Source organism: Anomaloglossus baeobatrachus, chromosome 4, assembly GCF_048569485.1.
Source record: "Anomaloglossus baeobatrachus isolate aAnoBae1 chromosome 4, aAnoBae1.hap1, whole genome shotgun sequence".
In the NCBI taxonomy this organism is placed as follows: domain Eukaryota; kingdom Metazoa; phylum Chordata; class Amphibia; order Anura; family Aromobatidae; genus Anomaloglossus; species Anomaloglossus baeobatrachus.
This window is the reverse complement of record NC_134356.1, coordinates 330,629,224-330,650,076: the sequence shown is the minus strand read 5'-3', so window position 1 is coordinate 330,650,076 and position 20,853 is coordinate 330,629,224. Positions and strand designations below refer to the sequence as shown.

The window sequence follows — 20,853 nt, the reverse complement described above, 5'->3', positions numbered from 1 at the left end:
CTTATATAGTAGATGTCATTAAATGCTGTAACGTATTACTAAATCCACTTCTATTTGTAACTAGCTGGTTGTTAAAGATAGCATAATTACTGGCTGGTTGCTTGTTGTCCCAGACCCAATAATATTGCTACTTCAGTGACCAATGTGTGAACATTTAGAATCAGTGAGTCTAACTAAACTCGTACACAATCGGCAGGTATCTTACAAGCACCCTAGTCGTTATTATAGGACACATGCATGGTATGTGCCGATTGTTCACATGTCCCAATAGGTTTGTGTAGATGCGATGTAATCAGTGTCGCTCACCCCCCATTGTGTATACGTTAATCACCAGACAATACTGTGACTTACTGGCACAAAATTGGTCTTATACATATTTGAATATATTTAAGGTAGCAATTGTTTATATATTTAATACATTTTCTTTTCTTTCTATGACAGGTACATGGGGGCTGTTGGTTCCTCTTCTGCTTCATCTCGAGTAATGTGCAATAATGTACCTGGTTTGGTAACTCGTCAAAGGCAACTGTGTCAGCGGTATCCTGAAATCATGCATGTTATTGGACTAGGGGTGGGTGAATGGACATCAGAGTGTCAGCATCAGTTCCGACATCATCGCTGGAATTGCATATCACATGAACGAGATCAAAGCTTATTTGGAAAATTAATTTTACGCAGTAAGTTGGGTTTTTTTTTTTTATTTCTAGAAAACTGATGTCACTATGTGTTCAAAAATACTGTTGAATTGGCATTGTTTGGTACATTTTTCATTTATAAAAGGTATAAAGGTGAGCCTGAAAAAATACATGTAAAATACAGTTTTGCAATTGTTTCTGCTTGGGAAAAATGTATTAAATATGCACCAAATACCCATAAAAAGGGATAAATCGCACAAAAACACAATACATTGGGGGCTTTAGGGACATCAGCAATTACTTAATGTGCATTATATGGAATCGGTGGCTGATACCATCACAGAGGCATAATTGTGGAGTGGTTCACATTCTCACTCATTGTTCATTGTCTCTTTGTGTACATGTCTTCTTTTCCTTTTTTTTTCATATAGCTTAAATTAAAAAGGTTGTAACTACCACTATAGTAATCTGCAAGGTACACTGCTCGAATGTTGAGCATATCAATGTCATGTACACTGTCTAATTCTTTGAACAAGTTATTGCTTCCCTTTCTGTTATGTTTAAAAGTTTAATAAAAAAAAAAAAAAAGATGTTTAAAAAAAAAAACACAATACAAAACATAAATAAATAGAGTAGATTGCTATTGTGCATTTTTGGTGTACATACAGTACCTGCAGAAAGAAAAACAGAGGTAACATGTTCTCAGTTTAAGATCAGAATTTGCAGAAATTTAATTTTTTCTTCAAAATTAGCAGTGACTTGTGGTAAAATACCAGCGGATAGTATTTGCAAGACTTAAGAGACACATTGTAACAGAGGAGGACTACAGACCAAAGGGGAACAGCGGTATGCACAAGGACGGGAGCCACAGGTCAGGTCGGGTCCAGCGGAAGACAGAGGTCAGATCGGGTCAGGGAGAAGATGGAGGTCAGATCAGGTCAGGGAGGAAACTGAGGTCAGGATGCGACAGGACAGAACACAGGTCACTAACGAGAACGTAATGCAGTTGAGCCGGAAATATCACTGGCGAAGCATAGGAGGTGCAGCGGCCACTAGATCAGAGCGAGGCAGTAAGGAATAACCCCTCACTACCTGAAACCCTGAGAAGGAATAAGAGCAATTACTCAACAATACTGAGTCAGCCATGGGTCATGACAGGACCCCCTTCTCAAGGGGGGCCACCAGATCCCCAGGTTTCCCATGAAACCTTCTGTGTAAGGCTCAAACAAGTTGGTCAGCGTGAACCGACCATGCCGAAGCCCAAGATCAATCCTCTGGGCCATAACACCTCCAATGTAGCAAGTACTGAAGTGAGTTATAGATCCTACAAGAATCGACAATATGCTCAACCTCAAATTCGGCCTGACTATCCACCAAAATGGGAGGAGGAAGAGATGGAGAGTCCGAAACAGCCGGAATAAAGGGCTTGAGCAAAGTGGAACACATTGGGGAGCCGTAAAGACTGCGGTAATCATAAACGAAAAACCACTGGATTGACCACTTCGATGATCTCATACGGAGTGATAAACTTGGGACCTAGCTTAGCGGACGAAATGGGGTCTGAGATCTCTGGGTTGGACCCAATTTACAATAGCCTACACCTTCCCAGGATTAATTTTAAACCCGACCCCAGACAGAATGAAACTCAGGAAGGCGATATCCTGATCCAAAAATGTACATTTTTCAGGCTTGACAAACAAGAACCGTTCTCTCAACCTGCTAAATACCGAACGCACATGATCAATATGGGCGTTTTTATCAGATGAGCACTTGAGGATATCATCCAATAGATGACAACAAAGCGCCCAATATAATCAAAGAAAATATCGTTTATAAAATTCTGTCAACCCAAAGGCCATAACCAAATTTTCAAAAAGAGCCTCGGAGGTGAGGAATGCCATCTTCCACTCATCCCCCTTACGGATCCGTATGAGGTTATAAGCTCCCCTGAGATAGAGTTTGGAAAACCATTTAGCCCCAGACAATTGAATATAGAGATGAGTGGAAGGGGGTAGGTATTCCTTACCATAATTTTATTAAATTCACGGAAATCAAGGCATGGGCGCAGGCTACCATTTTTTTTCTTAACGAAGGAAAAACAGCAGTAACAGCTGAGACAGAAGGACAAATATGTCCCTTACACAAACTTTCCGTGATGTAGTTTTTCATAGAGGCACGTTCCGGACCAGAAAGATTTACAGCTGGGCTTTGAGCAATTTAGCACCCGGAATGAGATTGATGGCACAATCATAGGAATAATGTGGTGGCAAAACCTTAGCTTCTTATTCCAAAAACATGTTTCCAGAATCTTTCAGGTACTCCGAAATACCCTCCATATTAGTGGAGAAAACTTAACAGTTTTAAGACAGCCATTATAACAGTTAGGACCCCATTTTACAATGTCACGAGAACCCCAATCAATCACAGGATTGTGTACTTGTAACCAAGGAAAACCCAAACCCAGCCCCGCAGGGAGGTTATCCATAATATAGCAGTTAATACGTTCAACATGCAGAGATCTCACTCTGAGAGTGAACTCCTCAGAAACAAATTTAACAACATTCTGAGATAACGGCATCTTATCAATGGCGATAATATCAACCGGAGTCTCAAGCCTAACTGTCCCTAACTTAATTTCAGCGACCAAACCAGAGTCAACAAAGTTCATAGAAGATCCACAAACGCAGAGGATGGAACACAGCAATTCTTGAATTGTGTTCCACATTCAAAAGATGTTTACGCTAGGAGGAAAAAACGGTACCTGAAAGTCTGAGTGACCTCCACGATTATCACCCAGACTTAGGTGTTTCCCGACGGCTTGTTGGCAGGAGGGCAAGCTGGACAGTCCTTCCTCCAATGTCCCGGACATTCACAATAGAAGTACAACTTTAACTCCCACCGTTGTCTCCTCTCCTTTTCCCTGTCACTGGTAACACAACCTTCATAGGCTCCGCAAGAGGAACAACCTCGGTCCTGGCTGGGCAAAAAGCAGTCTCTTGCTGGGTCACTCCTCTTTCATGCAGTCTCCGGTCCATCCGCATGGCCTGGGCCATGGCCTCCTCCAAATAACTGGGGGAAAGATGAAAGGCCAGAATGTCCTTGAGGTGGTCAGACAAACTCCTCCTAAATTGGCACCGCAGAGCAGAGTCATTCCAATGTACCTCCGTAGACCATCGTCTAAATTCGGAGCTGTACCATTCAGCAGAGCGTTTACCCTGAGAGAGACCCATGATCGTGTCCTCCGCTACCGTGACCCGGTTTGGTTCATCATAAATAAATCCCAGAGCCTCAAAAAAATCTATGAACAGAATTGCGTTCAGGGGCTGTCGGGGGTAACGAAAAGACCCAAGTCTGAGGTCCCTCTCTAAGCAAAGAGATAATAATCCCCACCCGCTGACTCTCATCCCCAGAGGATTGGGGTCTGAGAGAAAAAAATAACTTGCAACTCTCTTTAAATGTGCAAAATATATCTTTCTTTCCAGAAAACTTGTCTGGGAGCAACACCATGGGTTCAGGATTACCCATCACTACATCCGTGTGGTCAGATGTTCTAACAACAGGTTGGGCCTGAGCACCCTGAAAGGATCTCACTGCAGAAGAAAGCTCCCCCTGGAGCTGATTATGGGAGGAAGCCAGAGTTCGATGCTCTACGGCTAAATCCTGAATCATCTGGGTGAGGTTAGCCATCTGATCTCCCAAAGTAAGTAATGGGTCCATAGAAAAATATTTTTAAGGCCAGTGATAATGTCATGCTGTACTATGGGAAACACTGAAGCAAACAGGGAGTGTTGCTTCAGGTAGTAGTTAGCAGACCAACCACTAGGGGGTGATAGGGTAGTAAACAAGCCAGCACTAATGTAACGTTGCCCCGAAGGGAACCACTGCAGCTCACATAAATGAACAGTAAGCTGGAAAGTCGCTAGAGGGCAGTAGCGTAGTCAGCAAGCCGTGTCTGCAACAGGAGGTCTCCTCAATGGTACAAGAGAAGGCAAAGCGTGGTCAGGTGATAGCCAAAAGGTCAGGAACTTGGAAGTCACTAAAACAGGCGTGGGAAGGACAGGGATGAGGACAGGAATGGGGACAGAGGTTGGGCAAAAGGCAAATGGACGGACAAACAGAGGAGAACTAGAAACCAGAGGGGAATAGAAGTAGAGACAAGGACAAGACGGAAGCCACAGGTCAGGTCAGGTCCAGCGGGAGACAGAGGTCAGATCGGGTCAGGGGGAAGACGGAGGTCAGGTCAGGTCAGGGAGGAAACGAAGGTCAGATCAGGTCAAGGAGGAAACTGAGGTCAGGATGGGACAGGATAGAACACAGGTCACTATTAGGAACGTAACGCAGCTGAGCCGGAAATATGACTAGCGAAGCACAGGAGGTGCAGTGCCAGGATATAGTGGCCAGTAGATCAGAGCAAGGCAGCAAGGATTAACCCCTCACGACCTGGAACCCTGAGAAGAAATACCAGCAATGAGTATGGGTTATGACATCTGCATTGGGAAAAGCCGGCAGTACCAGACTAGTTTGCTCTTTCCCTATGATCCCCAGCTGGATCTTCAGAGCAATATTTTCTAGGAAAATCGTGTAGCCAGGCTTTGATTAATTCTACCCTATGTGAGGTAGCATGAATCGCATGACAGATAGCCTTTAAGGTAATACCTTCTAGTATTTTCTATACTTACATACTTTGGTTAAACCTCCTTCCTATATCTTGACATAATAGCAAGCTAAGGGCCTCAGGTACTATACTATTACATCAAGGTGATTGCCTTGAGTAATACCTCTGTGGCTATGTGTTTGATAATGGGAAGAGAGCTGTAATACATAGCTGCACTACTACTGGGATTGTGCTGCTCGAATCAATTCACTTTTAACATCTAGTGTTCACTGGAGCTAAAACAGGTTATACTAAGAAGAAAAGGTAAATCCAGCAACCACAGAGAATACCACATAAAAAAATGATATATACAGTTAGGTCCAGAAATATTTGGACAGTGACACAATTTTCGCGAGTTGGGCTCTGCATGCCACCACATTGGATTTGAAATTAAACCTCTACAACAGAATTCAAGTGCAGATTGTAACGTTTAATTTGAAGGTTTGAACAAAAATATCTGATAGAAATTGTAGGAATTGTACACATTTCTTTACAAACACTCCACATTTTAGGAGGTCAAAAGTAATTGGACAAATAAACCAAACCCAAACAAAATATTTTTATTTTCAATATTTTGTTGCGAATCCTTTGGAGGCAATCACTGCCTTAAGTCTGGAACCCATGGACATCACCAAACGCTGGGTTTCCTCTTTCTTAATGCTTTGCCAGGCCTTTACAGCCGCAGCCTTCAGGTCTTGCTTGTTTGTGGGTCTTTCCGTCTTAAGTCTGGATTTGAGCAAGTGAAATGCATGCGCAATTGGGTTAAGATCTGGTGATTGACTTGGCCATTGCAGAATGTTCCACTTTTTTGCACTCATGAACTCCTGGGTAGCTTTGGCTGTATGCTTGGGGTCATTGTCCATCTGTACTATGAAGCGCCGTCCGATCAACTTTGCGGCATTTGGCTGAATCTGGGCTGAAAGTATATCCCGGTACACTTCAGAATTCATCCGGCTACTCTTGTCTGCTGTTATGTCATCAATAAAATATGTCATCAATAAACACAAGTGACCCAGTGCCATTGAAAGCCATGCATGCCCATGCCATCACGTTGCCTCCACCATGTTTTACAGAGGATGTGGTGTGCCTTGGATCATGTGCCGTTCCCTTTCTTCTCCAAACTTTTTTCTTCCCATCATTCTGGTACAGGTTGATCTTTGTCTCATCTGTCCATAGAATACTTTTCCAGAACTGAGCTGGCTTCATGAGTTGTTTTTCAGCAAATTTAACTCTGGCCTGTCTATTTTTGGAATTGATGAATGGTTTGCATCTAGATGTGAACCCTTTGTATCTACTTTCATGGAGTCTTCTCTTTACTGTTGACTTAGAGACAGATACACCTACTTCACTGAGAGTGTTCTGGACTTCAGTTGATGTTGTGAACGGGTTCTTCTTCACCAAAGAAAGTATGCGGCGATCATCCACCACTGTTGTCATCCATGGACGCCCAGGCCTTTTTGAGTTCCCAAGCTCACCAGTCAATTCCTTTTTTCTCAGAATGTACCCGACTGTTGATTTTGCTACTCCAAGCATGTCTGCTATCTCTCTGATGGATTTTTTCTTTTTTTTCAGCCTCAGGATGTTCTGCTTCACCTCAATTGAGAGTTCCTTAGACCGCATGTTGTCTGGTCACAGCAACAGCTTCCAAATGCAAAACCACACACCTGTAATCAACCCCAGACCTTTTAACTACTTCATTGATTACAGGTTAATGAGGGAGACGCCTTCAGAGTTAATTGCAGCCCTTAGAGCCCCTTGTCCAATTACTTTTGGTCCCTTGAAAAAGAGGAGGCTATGCATTACAGAGCTATGATTCCTAAACCCTTTCTCCAATTTGGATGTGAAAACTCTCATATTGCAGCTGGCAGTGTGCACTTTCAGCCCATATTATATATATAATTGTATTTCATGTTTTTGTAAACAGCTAAAATAACAAAACTTGTGTCACTGTCCAAATATTTCTGGACCTAACTGTACCTACGGTATATTCTTTTCTTTTTTTTTTTTTTTTTTTTTTAAATTATTTTTTTTCCATTATTATTTCTGATTCACAAAATAAAAATCGGTGTCATGTGTGTGATATGATGCCCATGAATAGGACTATATTTTGTGAGTCCGAAACACGTCAGCGTCATAATGGGTGTTTGTACTGTTTTTGTGTTTAATATAGTAGTTTAAATGGATTAATACATTTTGTTTTTTAAAAAAAAATAAAAATCATGCAGTATTCCTGTGGTTGCTAGTTTTTCTTTGTGCTTTTTTCTTGTTGCTAAAAAGAATAGTTGATAAACTTTAGATCGTGGGGGGTCTGACATTCAGCACCCTCTTTGATCAGCTCTTTTCAGCCCTAGAGGATGCTGAATGTTATAAGAGAACAGAGTCGAGCATCACAGATCGGTTCCATGTGTGATTATCAATATCGTAAGCCTGGACAAGCATTTTTTGACCTCTGTAATTACTGTCAAAACATATTTGAATCTTTTTGCAATATTATTTACACCCAAATTTATATATACAGTTTATATTTATTTGTTCTCAGTGGGCATGGTCCAAGCCTGATAATGTTGTTAGCTTTATTTGTTAACAGAAAGGATTTTCTAAAATTCCACTATTTCACTTAACACATCATTTTTCTTGGTATATTTGTGCTTTGTGCTTTGCTCTTATATTTACTTCATTCGATATTTATTACAGTTTTGGGTAAAAAGTCAAATTGGATAGTTGGATAGTGTTTAGATACAATGGTTTCAACATTTATGCCTGCAAAATGATTTCTATTATTTTCTCCACCCAGTTGTGTTCTGGTCTCACTTTGCATTTTCCTAAGTACTTTTAGAGTTGAGACACTCAAATCCTTGAAAAACATGTTCTTGTTCATAATAGTGTTTCTTTTCAAAGTTTCACATGTCACTAAGAGTCTACAGAAAAATCATGGGGTCCCATGCCCTACTTAGAGTCTGAAAAACGTATTTTTTTTTACTTTAATGTTTAGAGTACATTTATAATGGATCTTTATAGAAGGAGCCCTGCTACTTTGACAATATGTTTGCTCTTCAGTGGGTAACAGATTTGTGGAAAGGTGTAAATGCTGTTGATAAATCTGTCTCAGGCTAAAAATGTCAGGTCCTTTTCCAGTACTTTCATGTTTAATCTCTTTTTATTAAATTGTCAAAACAATAACAAGTGTGACCATACATACAATACATAAGAAAGCATAGACAGCAATGACAATACATCTTTGAAAATGTGAGTGACCAATCAGATAAACGCCGACAATTGGAAACAAAATCAGAAATCTCTACATACAGTAGGTCAGAGGAATGAGTCAATTGTCAATGCATGCAAAATTTGCAGAGGTAAGCAAGATAAGATGAGGAAAGAAAGAATGTAAATGAGGAGATGGAAAGAAAGAAGTGGGAAGGAAGGGGAGCATGGGGAAAAAAAAAGCGGAAAGTAGGGGGAGGGAGGGGGAGCACTCAATAGGGTGCCATCTTTGTAAAGAGATACAATTCCCATCACACAGATAAAATACCTCTCTCTCTCTCCGAACCTTTGACCACCCCTCAGGAAGACACATACAGATGGAGAGGCCTAGGAGGGAGGGCCCATGTGAAGGGGAGCGAGGTTCCTTCAGAAAGTAGGAAATAGGTATCTAAATGTAGGAGAGTCTATGAACAGAACACAAGGACTCCATAATTGTAAGAATTTGTCTGTTGAACCATTCATTTCAAGAGTCAGGTCTTCCATCTTGTGAATGCTGGTCATCTCCCCAAATCACTCCTCAAGGGTCAGGGACTGTGGTGTCCTCCAATGCCTAGGGATTACGGTATGTGCCACCATCAGAGAAAATCTTAATAATCCCTTCTTTTGAGATTTAACTGACCCCGGGAGAATAGATAAAAGAGCCACCTGTGGCATGTTAGATGTGTTGTACCCACTTACTTTGTCGTAAATAGAGAAGGCAGAGTGCCAAAATTATTTTATATCGTCCCAGCTCCACCAAATACACGGCATGGTGCCACACTCCACTCCACAGCGCCAACACCAGTCAGAGATGGAGGGGAACAACGCACAAGGGTATTGGTACTAGTGAGTTAATATCTTATAGTTTTTTTTCCTGTGCTGCACAGGCCATAGAAAATGTATATGTAAATAAAAATGCCCTACCCAACTGATAGAAGCAGACAGGAGTAAAGAATAGTCAGCAGGAAACGTTTTTCTGCTGTGGAAAAAATTCATTGGTTTTCATTATAGTCCTCAGGGAATCCTGAAAATAATTAGCCCTTTCCGCCATACAAAATGGTATTGTCTGGAAGACCTGGGAGGGACGTTGAGGGTTTTGGGACCATCATTAGACACTTAGCATGTACCATATGGAGATGGTAGTCGACACCATAGCAAGAACATAATTGTGGAAGGGTTCACACTCACATTCTTATTCTTTGTTTGTGATACTACCTTTTATTTTTTCTTCCTTTGCAAGGTTTACAGTTGCATTGACGAACAAATCAATCTCGTGTATGCTGATGTTTACTATTTGACCATGGAATTGACTGTTTAATTTTTTTGTTATGTTTAAAAATTTTAATAAAAAAGATGTTTTAAAAAAAAAAATGACCTACCCCACTCAGCCTTCAAGATTTCAGTCTCCAGCTCCTCCCTCCACCACTTCATAAATGTAATATTAGTGTTTTCAATATGTTGGATCAAGAGGGTATAGATGAGGGAGATAGCATGTGCCAGCAGCAGCTCCAATAAAAATATGCTCAAATCGAGTAGCAACAGAAGAGAAAATCCTTTCCCTGCCATCCCAGGAAAGGAAGGAATGGTTTTGGAAGTATTTGAATCAGGGGAGGGGCCTATCCCTATCAGGGTCAACCAGTTCACAATAAAGGGGTAAGCTTTTGCCCCCAATTATATGAAAAAATGTGCATCCTCACTCGAAAATCCTGCCCAAAACTCGATCGGTGTTCAAACCTGGAGGGAAGTCTGAGTTAGAGAAGAAGAGTGAAAGGGGTCCAGGGCCCCAAAAGAGAGAGTCCCTACTGACATTAGCATCCCATAACCTCAGAGGCAGTTTTTAATAGGTGATCATGGGGGGTGAATAAGCCTCTATTTTTTGGGTCAATACAAGGAAGGTTATGCCATAGGATGGCTGAGGACTCCTTCTCCATTCCCACCCATTGTTTGGAGGACCTACCGTGTTGCCAGTCCAGGAGTCTGATCACAACAGCAGCTTTGATGGGCAGTTTAAAATTAGGTAGGCCTGCCTCTCCTGAGCACTTGTGCCTGGATAGCATATTAACACCTATTCGGGGCCTACCCACTCCTCAGACAAATTTACCAGCAGCCAATTGTTATCTGGCAAAAAAGGAGGGCGGGGGAATTAACAGGATGGTCTGGAATAAGTAAAAGAAGTGAGGGAGGATGTCCATTTTGAGTACGTTAATACGACAAAACCATGAAAGATTACGCTTGTCGTATTTATTTAGGTCTTTTAACATCCTCTCTAGAAGGGAAGTATAATTGAGTGGAAATATTTTGGAGCAGTCTGTTGGTATCTTAATCCCCAAGTAATTGAGAGCAGAACTCTGCCACTTAAAGCAGAAATAGTTTGTTAAATGAGCAACCTCTTTACTGGCCAACATGATATTTAAGGCCTCCGATTTGGAGTAACTAACTTTAAGCTTACTAAGGTGGCTGAAAGTCTCGAATTTTTTTAACCAGAGAGGAAAAAGAGACAAGTGGCTGACAAACACAAGTAGGTCATCAGCATAAAGGGCAATTTTGCTTTGTCCGTTTCCTGTGGCTACTGCTAAATGCTCCATTATTAGAGCATATAAGAGGGGGGACAGCCCTGACACGTTCCGTTATGTATATCTATCGGCAAGAACAGCATCCCATTGATTTTGATTCTGGCCGAGGGACCCCTATATAATGAAGACATTTTTCCTATGAATTTGGAGCCCAGCCCTATTTGGCGAAATGATGCCAACATGAAGCTCCAGCCAACTCAGTCAAAGACCTTCTCAGCGTCAACTGAGAGAAAACACATAGGGAGCGCCTTGGCCCTCTTCTACGGCCAGTAGGAGGAACATTTTATTTGTGTTGTCCCTAGAATCCCATGCCATGGTAGGGTCTTTCTCTGGTTTTGGTATGATACTAAAAGTGCCTCAAGAGATTGGGTCATAAAGGGGAAACAGACACGGATCTGTTGATCTGGGACCCAGGGCCCTATGTTCTCTGTCAAGTTCGATCTCATTGTCAGGGGGGGACCCCCAGAATTTTGTTAAACGTACAATGAAGATGACTGAGAGAGCTCTGGAGTCGACCAACCCAGGCAGGCCTCTAATCCTGAGTGTGTTGCACCCTCTGTGCTGGTGAGAGTGGAAATTTAGGGTTTTCTTGTGTGAGAGTTTCTCTGACTCCGGGAACAGGATCCAATTGGTGTTTGTCTGGACCTGCATGTCAACCTTGTAACATCAGAGCACAATTCAGAAAGTTAGTTGTGGAAAGCATTTTCGAGTCTGGCCATGTAGGCCTCCATATCTTCTCTGTAGGAAATCGCATTAATGCGGGAGCAGAGCTCTTCCAATTCAGTCAGGACCCCCGAACCGTGAAAAACAAGAGCTGCAGGGTTTCTAGGAAAGGCTATCAGCTGTGAAAACCCCCTCGCGTGCGCGTCCTCGTCACCAGAGCCCCCAACCACAGATAGGCTGCTTGCCTGTGGTGGATCCAGTGAGAAAAGTATATATATATATATATATATATATATATATATATATATATATATATATATATATATATATATAAAGCTGAATGTGTGTGTGTATGTGTGTGTGTATGTCCGGGATTGGCATCTGCACCGTCGCAGCTACAGCCACAAAATTTTGCACACTCACACGTCTGGACCCCGAGCGCGTCATCGGCTATGTTTTGAGGGGAAATTTTAACCCCGCGCTTTACAGTTATTCACCAAAAAACCTGCTTCCATTAAAGCGAATGGAGCGGGGAGCCACAGTGCAGCCAGAACTTCACAAGAATGCACAGCCACGCCCTTATATGGAATGTCACAATGCAGCCAGGGAAAGAGACACAGACAGGGTAAGAAACAGACATAGACAGGGTAAGAGACAGACACAAAGAGACAGACTGACAGGGAAAGAGACAGACACAGACAAAGAGACAGAGACAGACACAGGGAAACAGACAGACAGGGAAAGAAAGGGAAAGAGACAGACAGGGAAAGAGAGGGAAAGAGACAGACAGGGAAAGAGACAGACAGGGAAAGTGACAGATAGATAGACAGACAGGGAAAGAGATAGATAGACAGACAGGGAAAGAGATTGAGACAGACGGAGAAAGAGACAGAGACAGTCAGAGACAGACAGGGAAAGAGACAGACAGACAAAGAGATAGAGAGAGAGACAGAGAGATATATACAGAGGGGGAGACAGACAGAGAATGGGAGAGAAACAGAGAGACAGTAGGCAGAAAACTAGCCAGGTCTTTCACCGGGAAGGAACAACCACAGGAAGGGCAGTTTCCAGTCAAGGAGACCACCTATGCCAAACATGGTATCCATCCACAGCTAGATAGCTACTAGGCATTGCTCCCACTAGCCAGTTTCATACTCCACACTGATGAGGGGCAAATACCCCAAAACAGCTGTCTGTGGATGGATACCATGTTTGGCATAGGTGGTCTCCTTGACTGGAAACTGCCCTTCCTGTGGTTGTTCCTTCCCGGTGAAAGACCTATATATATATTTATATGTATGTGACTTCTGTTTAACATATTGGCGGACACACTTGTGTCTTTACTTTATGAGAGTTTTTTTTATATTGATGTTAAACATGTGGTTACATGCATTACCACTTATATATATATATAATTTTATTTTATTTTTTTTTGGTCCGATAATAATTATATTATTTAATCATTAACACTGTTAAGGGGGTTTGGCTCTACCCTTTTTTGTGGGGGGGTTCGTTTTCTGAGACATCCTTTGTATATAATTTTTGTTTTAATCTGTTCTCAATGAAGATTTAATATTTTTATGCAGTTGCTATTTATATATATTTATATATACATATATATACATATATATACATATATATACATATATATATATATATATATATATATATATATATATATATATTGTGATGTTGCACTTTGCAACCTGGGGGTACTCACTCAGCATGCGTGCTTCAGGTAGACATGGGAGGTATTTCCTTCATCTCAGGCTGCTTTATTCAACGTGCATAAAGCCGATTGCCAATACTGCATATAACATGCCATTACAAGCAGGAGACAGGCATGTTCTCAAACACCAGGTCTCCAGGGTCAGTCCAGCGATAAAATTCCCAACATAGCCTTCTCAGACAGCAGGTTTCCACACCTCCACCCACAGACAAACCCGGCTACTTCCTCCACCACAGGAAATCCAGAGCAGGGCCATGGGTGTGTCCAGAGGTCTGACTTTTACCCCTGGGACCACACCCCGAGGTGGAGATATGGTGAACAGCCGTCCCACCCATCTCTTTAGCTGGCCATAACAAACCCGGCCCAGGTAACCCACATTAACCCTCTCAGCACAGTACCAGTGATCATATCACATATCATCCCCCTCTGCCCAAAGCCGGGGGGTTTTGGCACCTTGATACAGCGGACAAGAGCACCCGCTCTATCCGCCCCGGACTACAGCCCGTGACTTACCATCCGTCACAGTCACCAGACACCAGACACTTCCCAGCGAACTCCCTCAGACGCCCCCTGGGCGAACCCATCTCTCCAAGGCTGCCGCCCACGGTCGGTATAGGAGGGAGACTCTCCCTTAGTTGGTACTACCGTCCTGTCAGTCCCTGAGCTAACCTGACCACTAGAGGGGTCACTGTCGAGGGGCCTCCGCATGTTCTGTGCACAGATCTCTCGTGGGCTCTTCTTCCCGGGTATCTTCGTTTGTGTCTCAGATAGTGCACTCTCTTGTCAGCGTCTTTGGCTAATGATGCAGTACTCCTTTCATTCAGTCCTCTGGATTGTGTCTCACAGGACGGAGACCCTTCAGAGTCTGTGCTATAGCTGTATGAATACCCGGGTCCTCTATGACCCTGGCTCATTTTACCATCGGACTTGCTTTTGCCCTCTGAGGCAACACGTTCATTGAGCGGGCCACCTTTCTCTTCTGGGCCATAGCCCATATATGGTCGCCATCCCACACCAACTTGGCGGAGTTGATTCGCAATTCTCCGTCTTTCTAGATTCAATTGTTTTAAGTCTTCCAAGTATCCCAGGCGGTATTCTAGGAGGACTCGTATATCTTCAACACACTCCGTTGTTCCCGCAATGGCACAGGGAACCATACCGACTTCACAGGGTATCCTGGCTTCATTATGGATATCAATTCTTACTCTCGTCACATCGGTCTTATCAACCATCTCCTGCATGGCTCTTCCATGTCGTCCAATAAGCCTCATGACCATCTCTCTGGGCACTTGAATGATCTCTTCCACAAACTCCAACAACCGTCGAGCTGTCTTCACCGCTTCTGCAGTTTTCCCATAGATACGAAATGTTCCACTGTCTTTTTCTAAGTGCACAGCTGTAACACCTGGAACCTTCCTGGCTTGCCTAATATGCTTTCTTAGCGCTCTCAATGCCAGCCCAATTAATGTTGTCTTCACAACCACCACTTTTTGAAACCCTGCGGTCAGCTGCGCCAAGCGTCTGGTGTCTTCATCCTTCTTGGCAGTGATGAGCCATTTCGTACGAAGACACCGTAGGTGCATGTCACTCAGGATGGCCACTCGCTTCTTTGCGACGTCACTAAAAGAGCACACCACCAACCGATTAGTCTCTGCGGCAAAGTACACTTTACAGGCTCCTACTGCCTTCAGAAATCTCTCATGCACCTTCTCACTGGCACAGGCTTCTCTTAAGTCTTCCGGCACATCTATCAGGTACTTGAAGACTGGTCTGCTTCCTTTACTTTCAAGGACACTAGACTGTTCCTGAGGTCTCTTGCCTCCTTCCATATTCTTCACCAAAGGCTTCACCTTTTGAGTTACACACTCCTCGGGTTCAGCCCCAGCCTCAGAGCCTTTGGGTTTCAGGCTCTTAGCTGAGTCAATCTTCTCGTCTGCGGTCTTGGTCTTACCCACTGAGTCAGTCAGGCTCTCAGCTTCTGATGAGACCTCACGTCTAGACTTCACCTCTTTCTCAGAGGCTCTTTCCACTTTTACAGCACCAGCTGTGTCTTGGGACTTCACTGCATTCCCTCCAACTTCCTCTTGGGTCTCTGCAGTGTCACCCTCTGCCTTCTCTTGGGAGTTTATAGCATCGCCTTCTACCAGGGTGTCACGCCCTTTAGCACAGTACTCTGTTCTTCTTAGAACCTTGGCACCATTTTCAACATTCATCACTTCAACACTGGGTAGCTTACCGGTCTGCGCACCAGGACCTTTGTGGATTTGTACTCCACCAACACTGTCCAGGATTCCTTCTCCTATATTACTCTGTAGGATGCCATTTACGACAGCGCTTTCATCCGACAGACCACCAGCTTCATGCTTGAAAATTATAGGAGACACCGCCATTACTACTTTGGTCGGTTCCTTCCCTGCAATTTCACCCTGCTGATTTCTGTCGTGACAATGTGTCTGTTCAGTCTTTGATTCCTCTTTCTTTTGCAGGATTTCACTGTCTGACTCTACCGTAGCAGTTGCTACTGGCAACGTGTTTTCATTACTCAGGTATTTCGCTTTCTCTGCACCCTCAGGCGGCATACACTGTGCCACCTCTCGGCGCTTATTACGTCTTCGGCGTCGGGAGGAAGTTTTACCCTTCTCACCCTTCTGTACCTCACTGTACTCGTTTGTCACCTTTCTTGAGTCAGTGTCTTTACTGGAGTCATCGTCACTCCCCCTGGTGTCCTGGACTAATACGTACCCACTTAACGAGGTGTCTGCCCCCCTGTCTGGAGCTCTCCCATTTTTAACGGTCACACTATCATTTGTTACTTTAAAGGCCATGTCACTAAGTTGGGCATGTCCCCCATTATCTTTGGTCACCCCTAACTTAGGACTGTCCTTACATGGAGGTACCTCCTCCTCAGTGTACCTCAATGTCCCACCGGGAACCTGTATAACCTCATGCGGAAAAGAGGCTTCCGTAGGCGGGGGCCGACTCATTCCTGTGCAATTGGTCCCGGCCTGAAAGAACTCAAAGTCCCGTCCTATGATAATCGGATATAGCAGATCTGGAACTACACCCACATTAGGGCGTCCCAACCGTTTGGCCGTCTGAATCATCACCCTGGCCAGAGGATATGCTTTAGTGGTCCCATGCACACAACTTCCTTCTATTGTCCTACCCACCATAAAATGGAGATCGGGCATGGGTCTCACTAAGGTCAACCGGCTCCCCGGGTCTAACAGACCAGACACACTTAGCCCATTCAAGTCCACGGAGCACTTCTGTGGCCTCATACCGGATGGATAGCCTATACCGCAGGTAGGACATATGTAAGGTGAACCCCATTGCCCCTTGCTATAGTCCACCTGTTCGGATTTTGAATGCTCCACCCTCTTATGGGTCACCACCGCTTTCTGGGGCCTCTCCCCGTGTTGGGTAACCACCCCCTTCCGGGACTCCGCCCCCTTTTGGATAACCCCTTCTTTGTGGGACTCCGCCCCTTTTGGGCAACCACCTCTTTGTGGGACTCTGCCCCCTTTTGGGGTTTCTGTGGTTTCCATGCAATGTCTTTATCCCCCAGTTCACCCCGTTCCCCATTATCTTCCTGGACACCCAGTGTCCATACCGGCCCCCGAAGGGAACGCTCAAACTGGTCCATTGGTGCCACATAGCTGCGCACTGACAGCTCCTGCTGTCCCCGCACCAGGAACTGGTACAGCTCCTCCACAACATCCGCATGAATCATTCCCTCTTTTTGGCTTTCAGCCCCCACTGCTGACCCTGGACCTCCTGGCACATGCTGTTGGTGCTGCTGGCTCTGCAGCAGGTGTTTCAGGAGCCCCTCCATGCTGCAACGAAAAGAGGAGCAGGAGGGGCGCTCCAATAGGTAATACCTGGTGGTCAAAGACGGGGGGTTAGAATACCACTGACCTTTCCGGGTTGTACCGCCCGTACAACCAGGATCTCCAGCCTGTGGTGTATCACTGCTCACCCAGCAGGGCCCCGCAATTCTGGGTCGCTGGTCTCTCGCCACTGCAGCACAGAACCCTGCCGACCTGCCGATTCACCGCCAGCTGCTTGAGTGCGCCGTCCCTGTTCGTGGACCCACCGATCCACAGCAGCGAATAACCACCACGTGCTCCTGGGAACGCTGCCCGCATTCTCCACCATATGTGATGTTGCACCTTGCAACCTGGGGGGTACTCACTCAGCATGCGTGCTTCAGGTAGACACGGGAGGCATTTCCTTCATCTCAGGCTGCTTTATTCAACGTGCATAAAGCCGATTGCCAATACTGCCTATAACATGGCATTGCAAGCAGGAGACAGGCATGTTCTCAAACACCAGGTATCCAGGGTCAGTTCAGCGATAAAAGTCCCAACATAGCCTTCTCAGACAGCAGGTTTCCACACCTCCACCCACAGACAAACCCGGCTTCTTCCTCCACCACAGGAAATCCAGAGCAGGGCCATGGGTGTGTCCAGAGGTCTGACTTTTACCCCTGGGACCACACCCCGAGGTGGAGATATGGTGAACAACCGTCCCACCCATCTCTTTAGCTGGCCATAACAAACCGGCCCAGGTAACCCACATTAACCCTCTCAGCACAGTACCAGTGATCATATCACATTATATATATATATATATATATATATATACTGTATATATAAAATATACATATATAATTGTTGTTGGTGTCTATATGCAATGTGGTTTGTTTTCCCACTTTCATGGTTGTGATCAGTGGCGTAATTAGAGTTTGATGGGCCACGGTGCAAAGTTCAGACCTTGGCCCCCCTCCACATACACCGGCACTTGGGGTACGAGATAATGACACTGACACTCGGGGTACTGGATAATGATGCTAACACTTGGCTCTTACATACAGCACCCAGATTTCCCATGATCTGAAATCCCTCTATCAGCACCCAGCTTTCCTATGTTCTGATATCCATCTTGTCCTCGGCATCCAGCTTCCCCATGCTCTGCTATACATCTTTCCCTCAGCACCCAGCTTTCCCATATCAGAGCATGGGAATGCTGGGTGCTGAGAGAAGATGTATAGCAGAGCATGGGAAAGCTGGGTGCTGAGGAAAAGAGCCTTTTTCCCCTCAGCACAAAACGTTCCCATCCCCTGATTGTATCTTTGTCCCCCCTTGTATATAGTTCTTCAAATACAATAATGGCCCCCACATAGCCTTCCAAATAGTATAAAGGGGTCCCACATAAACCTTTATATATTATAATACACTTCCATAGTCCTCCATGTATTATAATGCATTTCCCATAGTTCTCCAAGTATTATAATTCACCCCATAGTACTTCATATATAATACTGCACCACATAGTCCTCCATATATTATAATGCACCCCCATAATCCTCCATGTATAAAGTAGCCCTTCAATTATTACAATGAATTTCTCATAGTTCTCCATGTATTATAATTCACCCCATAGTTCTCCATATATTATACTGCACCACATAGTCCTCCATATATTAAAATGCACCTAGCCCTCCATGCATAATAATGCAGCCATCCTCCCCAGACCTCCATCTATAATAATGCACCCAGCCTCACCAGTCCTCCATGTATAATAATGCATCCAGCCTCCCCAGGCCTCCATGTATAATATAGCAGCCAGCCTCTCCAGGCCCCCATGTATAATGTAACAGCCAGCCTCTCCAGGCCTCCATGTATAATAATGCACCCAGCCTCCCCAGGCCTCCATGTTTAATATAGCACCCAGCCTCTCCAGGCCTCCATGTATAATATAGCAGCCAGCCTCTCCAGGCCTCCATGTATAATATAGCAGCTAGCCTCCCCAGGCCTCCATGTTTAATATAGCAGCCAGCCTCTCCAGGCCTCCATGTGTAATATAGCAGCCAGCCTACCCAGACCTCAATGTTTAATATAGCAGCTAGCCTCTCCAGGCCCCATGTATAATATAGCAGCCAGCCTCCCCAGGCCTCCATGTATAATGCAGCCTCCCCAGGCCTCCATTTTTAAAGCAGCCAGCCTCTCCAGGACTCCATGTATAATATAGCAGCCAGCCTCTCCAGACCTCCATGTATAATATAGCAGCCAGCCTCCCCAGGCCTCCATGTATAATATAGCAGCCAGCCTCCCCAGGCCTTCATGTATAATGCAGCCTCCCCAGGCCTCCATTTTTAATGCAGCCAGCCTCTCCAGGACTCCATGTATAATATAGCAGTCAGCCTCTCCAGACCTCCATGTATAATATAGCAGCTAGCCTCCCCAGGCCTCCATGTATAATATAGCAGCCAGCCTCCCCATGCCTCCATGTACAATGCAGCCTCCCCAGGCCTCCATGTTATTGCAGCCTCTCCAGGCCTCCATGTATAATAATGCAGCCTCCCCAGGCTTCCATGTATAATAATGCAGCCTCCCCAGGCCTCCATGTATAATAATGCAGCCTCCCCAGGCCTCCATGTATAATAATCCAGCCTCTACAGGCCTCCATGTATAATAATGCAGCCTCCCCAGGCCTCCATGTATAATAATGCAGCCTCTCCAGGCCTCCATGTATAATGCAGCCTCTCCAGGCCTCCATGTATAATAATGCAGCCTCTCCAGGCCTTCATGTATAATAATGCAGCCTCTCCAGGCCTCCATGTATAATAATGCAGCCTTCCCATGCCTCTGGCCACCGTGTACTCACTAATTTATATTAAAAAATAAAAACAACAAGTACTCACCCTCTCTCTTCCTTCCACCGCTGTTCTGTCTTCACGTCTCCTCGTTCCACCGCTGCTGTCCTCAGCACTTTCCTCTTCCACCGCTGCTGTCTTCACCGCTTTTCTCTTCCACCACTGCTTGTCCTCACCGCTTTCCTCTTCCACCGCTGCTGTCTTCACCGCTTTCCTCTTCCACCGCTGCTCGTCCTTATTGCTTTCCTCTTCCACCGCTGCTCATCCTTCCCTCTCCTCGTTCTCCCGGTGCTCCGGTCGGTGTCCTCCCGTCCAGTGCTCTGTGCACTCATCGCAGCAGTCGCACGGGAGTGACGTCACCGTGCAGGCACAGGAGGAGAATGATGATGCATAGCACGGCACCGGCCGCGCTTTGCTTCATCATTACTGTGCGCGGTGACGGGGGAGCCGCCGCAGCCGCTGACACCAGGCAGGGGGGCCCGGTGTCGGCACCGGGTCATATAGTGGCCGCGTGGTCTGTGACAAATCAGTGCAGCTCCTCTCTCACTGAAAGGAGCTGGCTGCTGATCTGCCGGGCGGACGCCGGGCCCCTAACCTCCCAGGCCCGGTTGCAATGGCAACTGCTGCGACCACGGTAGTTACGCCCCTGGTTGTGATATAGGTGTTGACTTGAATACCAGAAAAAGTATAGTAGATGT

General features: G+C 45.0%; 1 protein-coding gene across 1 annotated transcript in view; it reads left to right on the top strand.

Moving 5' to 3' along the window:
• The window catches only part of WNT2 (Wnt family member 2), a 227,455-nt gene that overhangs the window by 65,170 nt on the left and 141,432 nt on the right, over positions 1-20,853 (top strand). The window contains exon 2 of the mRNA XM_075342519.1: positions 442-677. Within this exon, the coding sequence (XP_075198634.1) occupies positions 442-677 (236 nt within the window). The remainder of the gene's footprint in view (positions 1-441; positions 678-20,853) is intronic.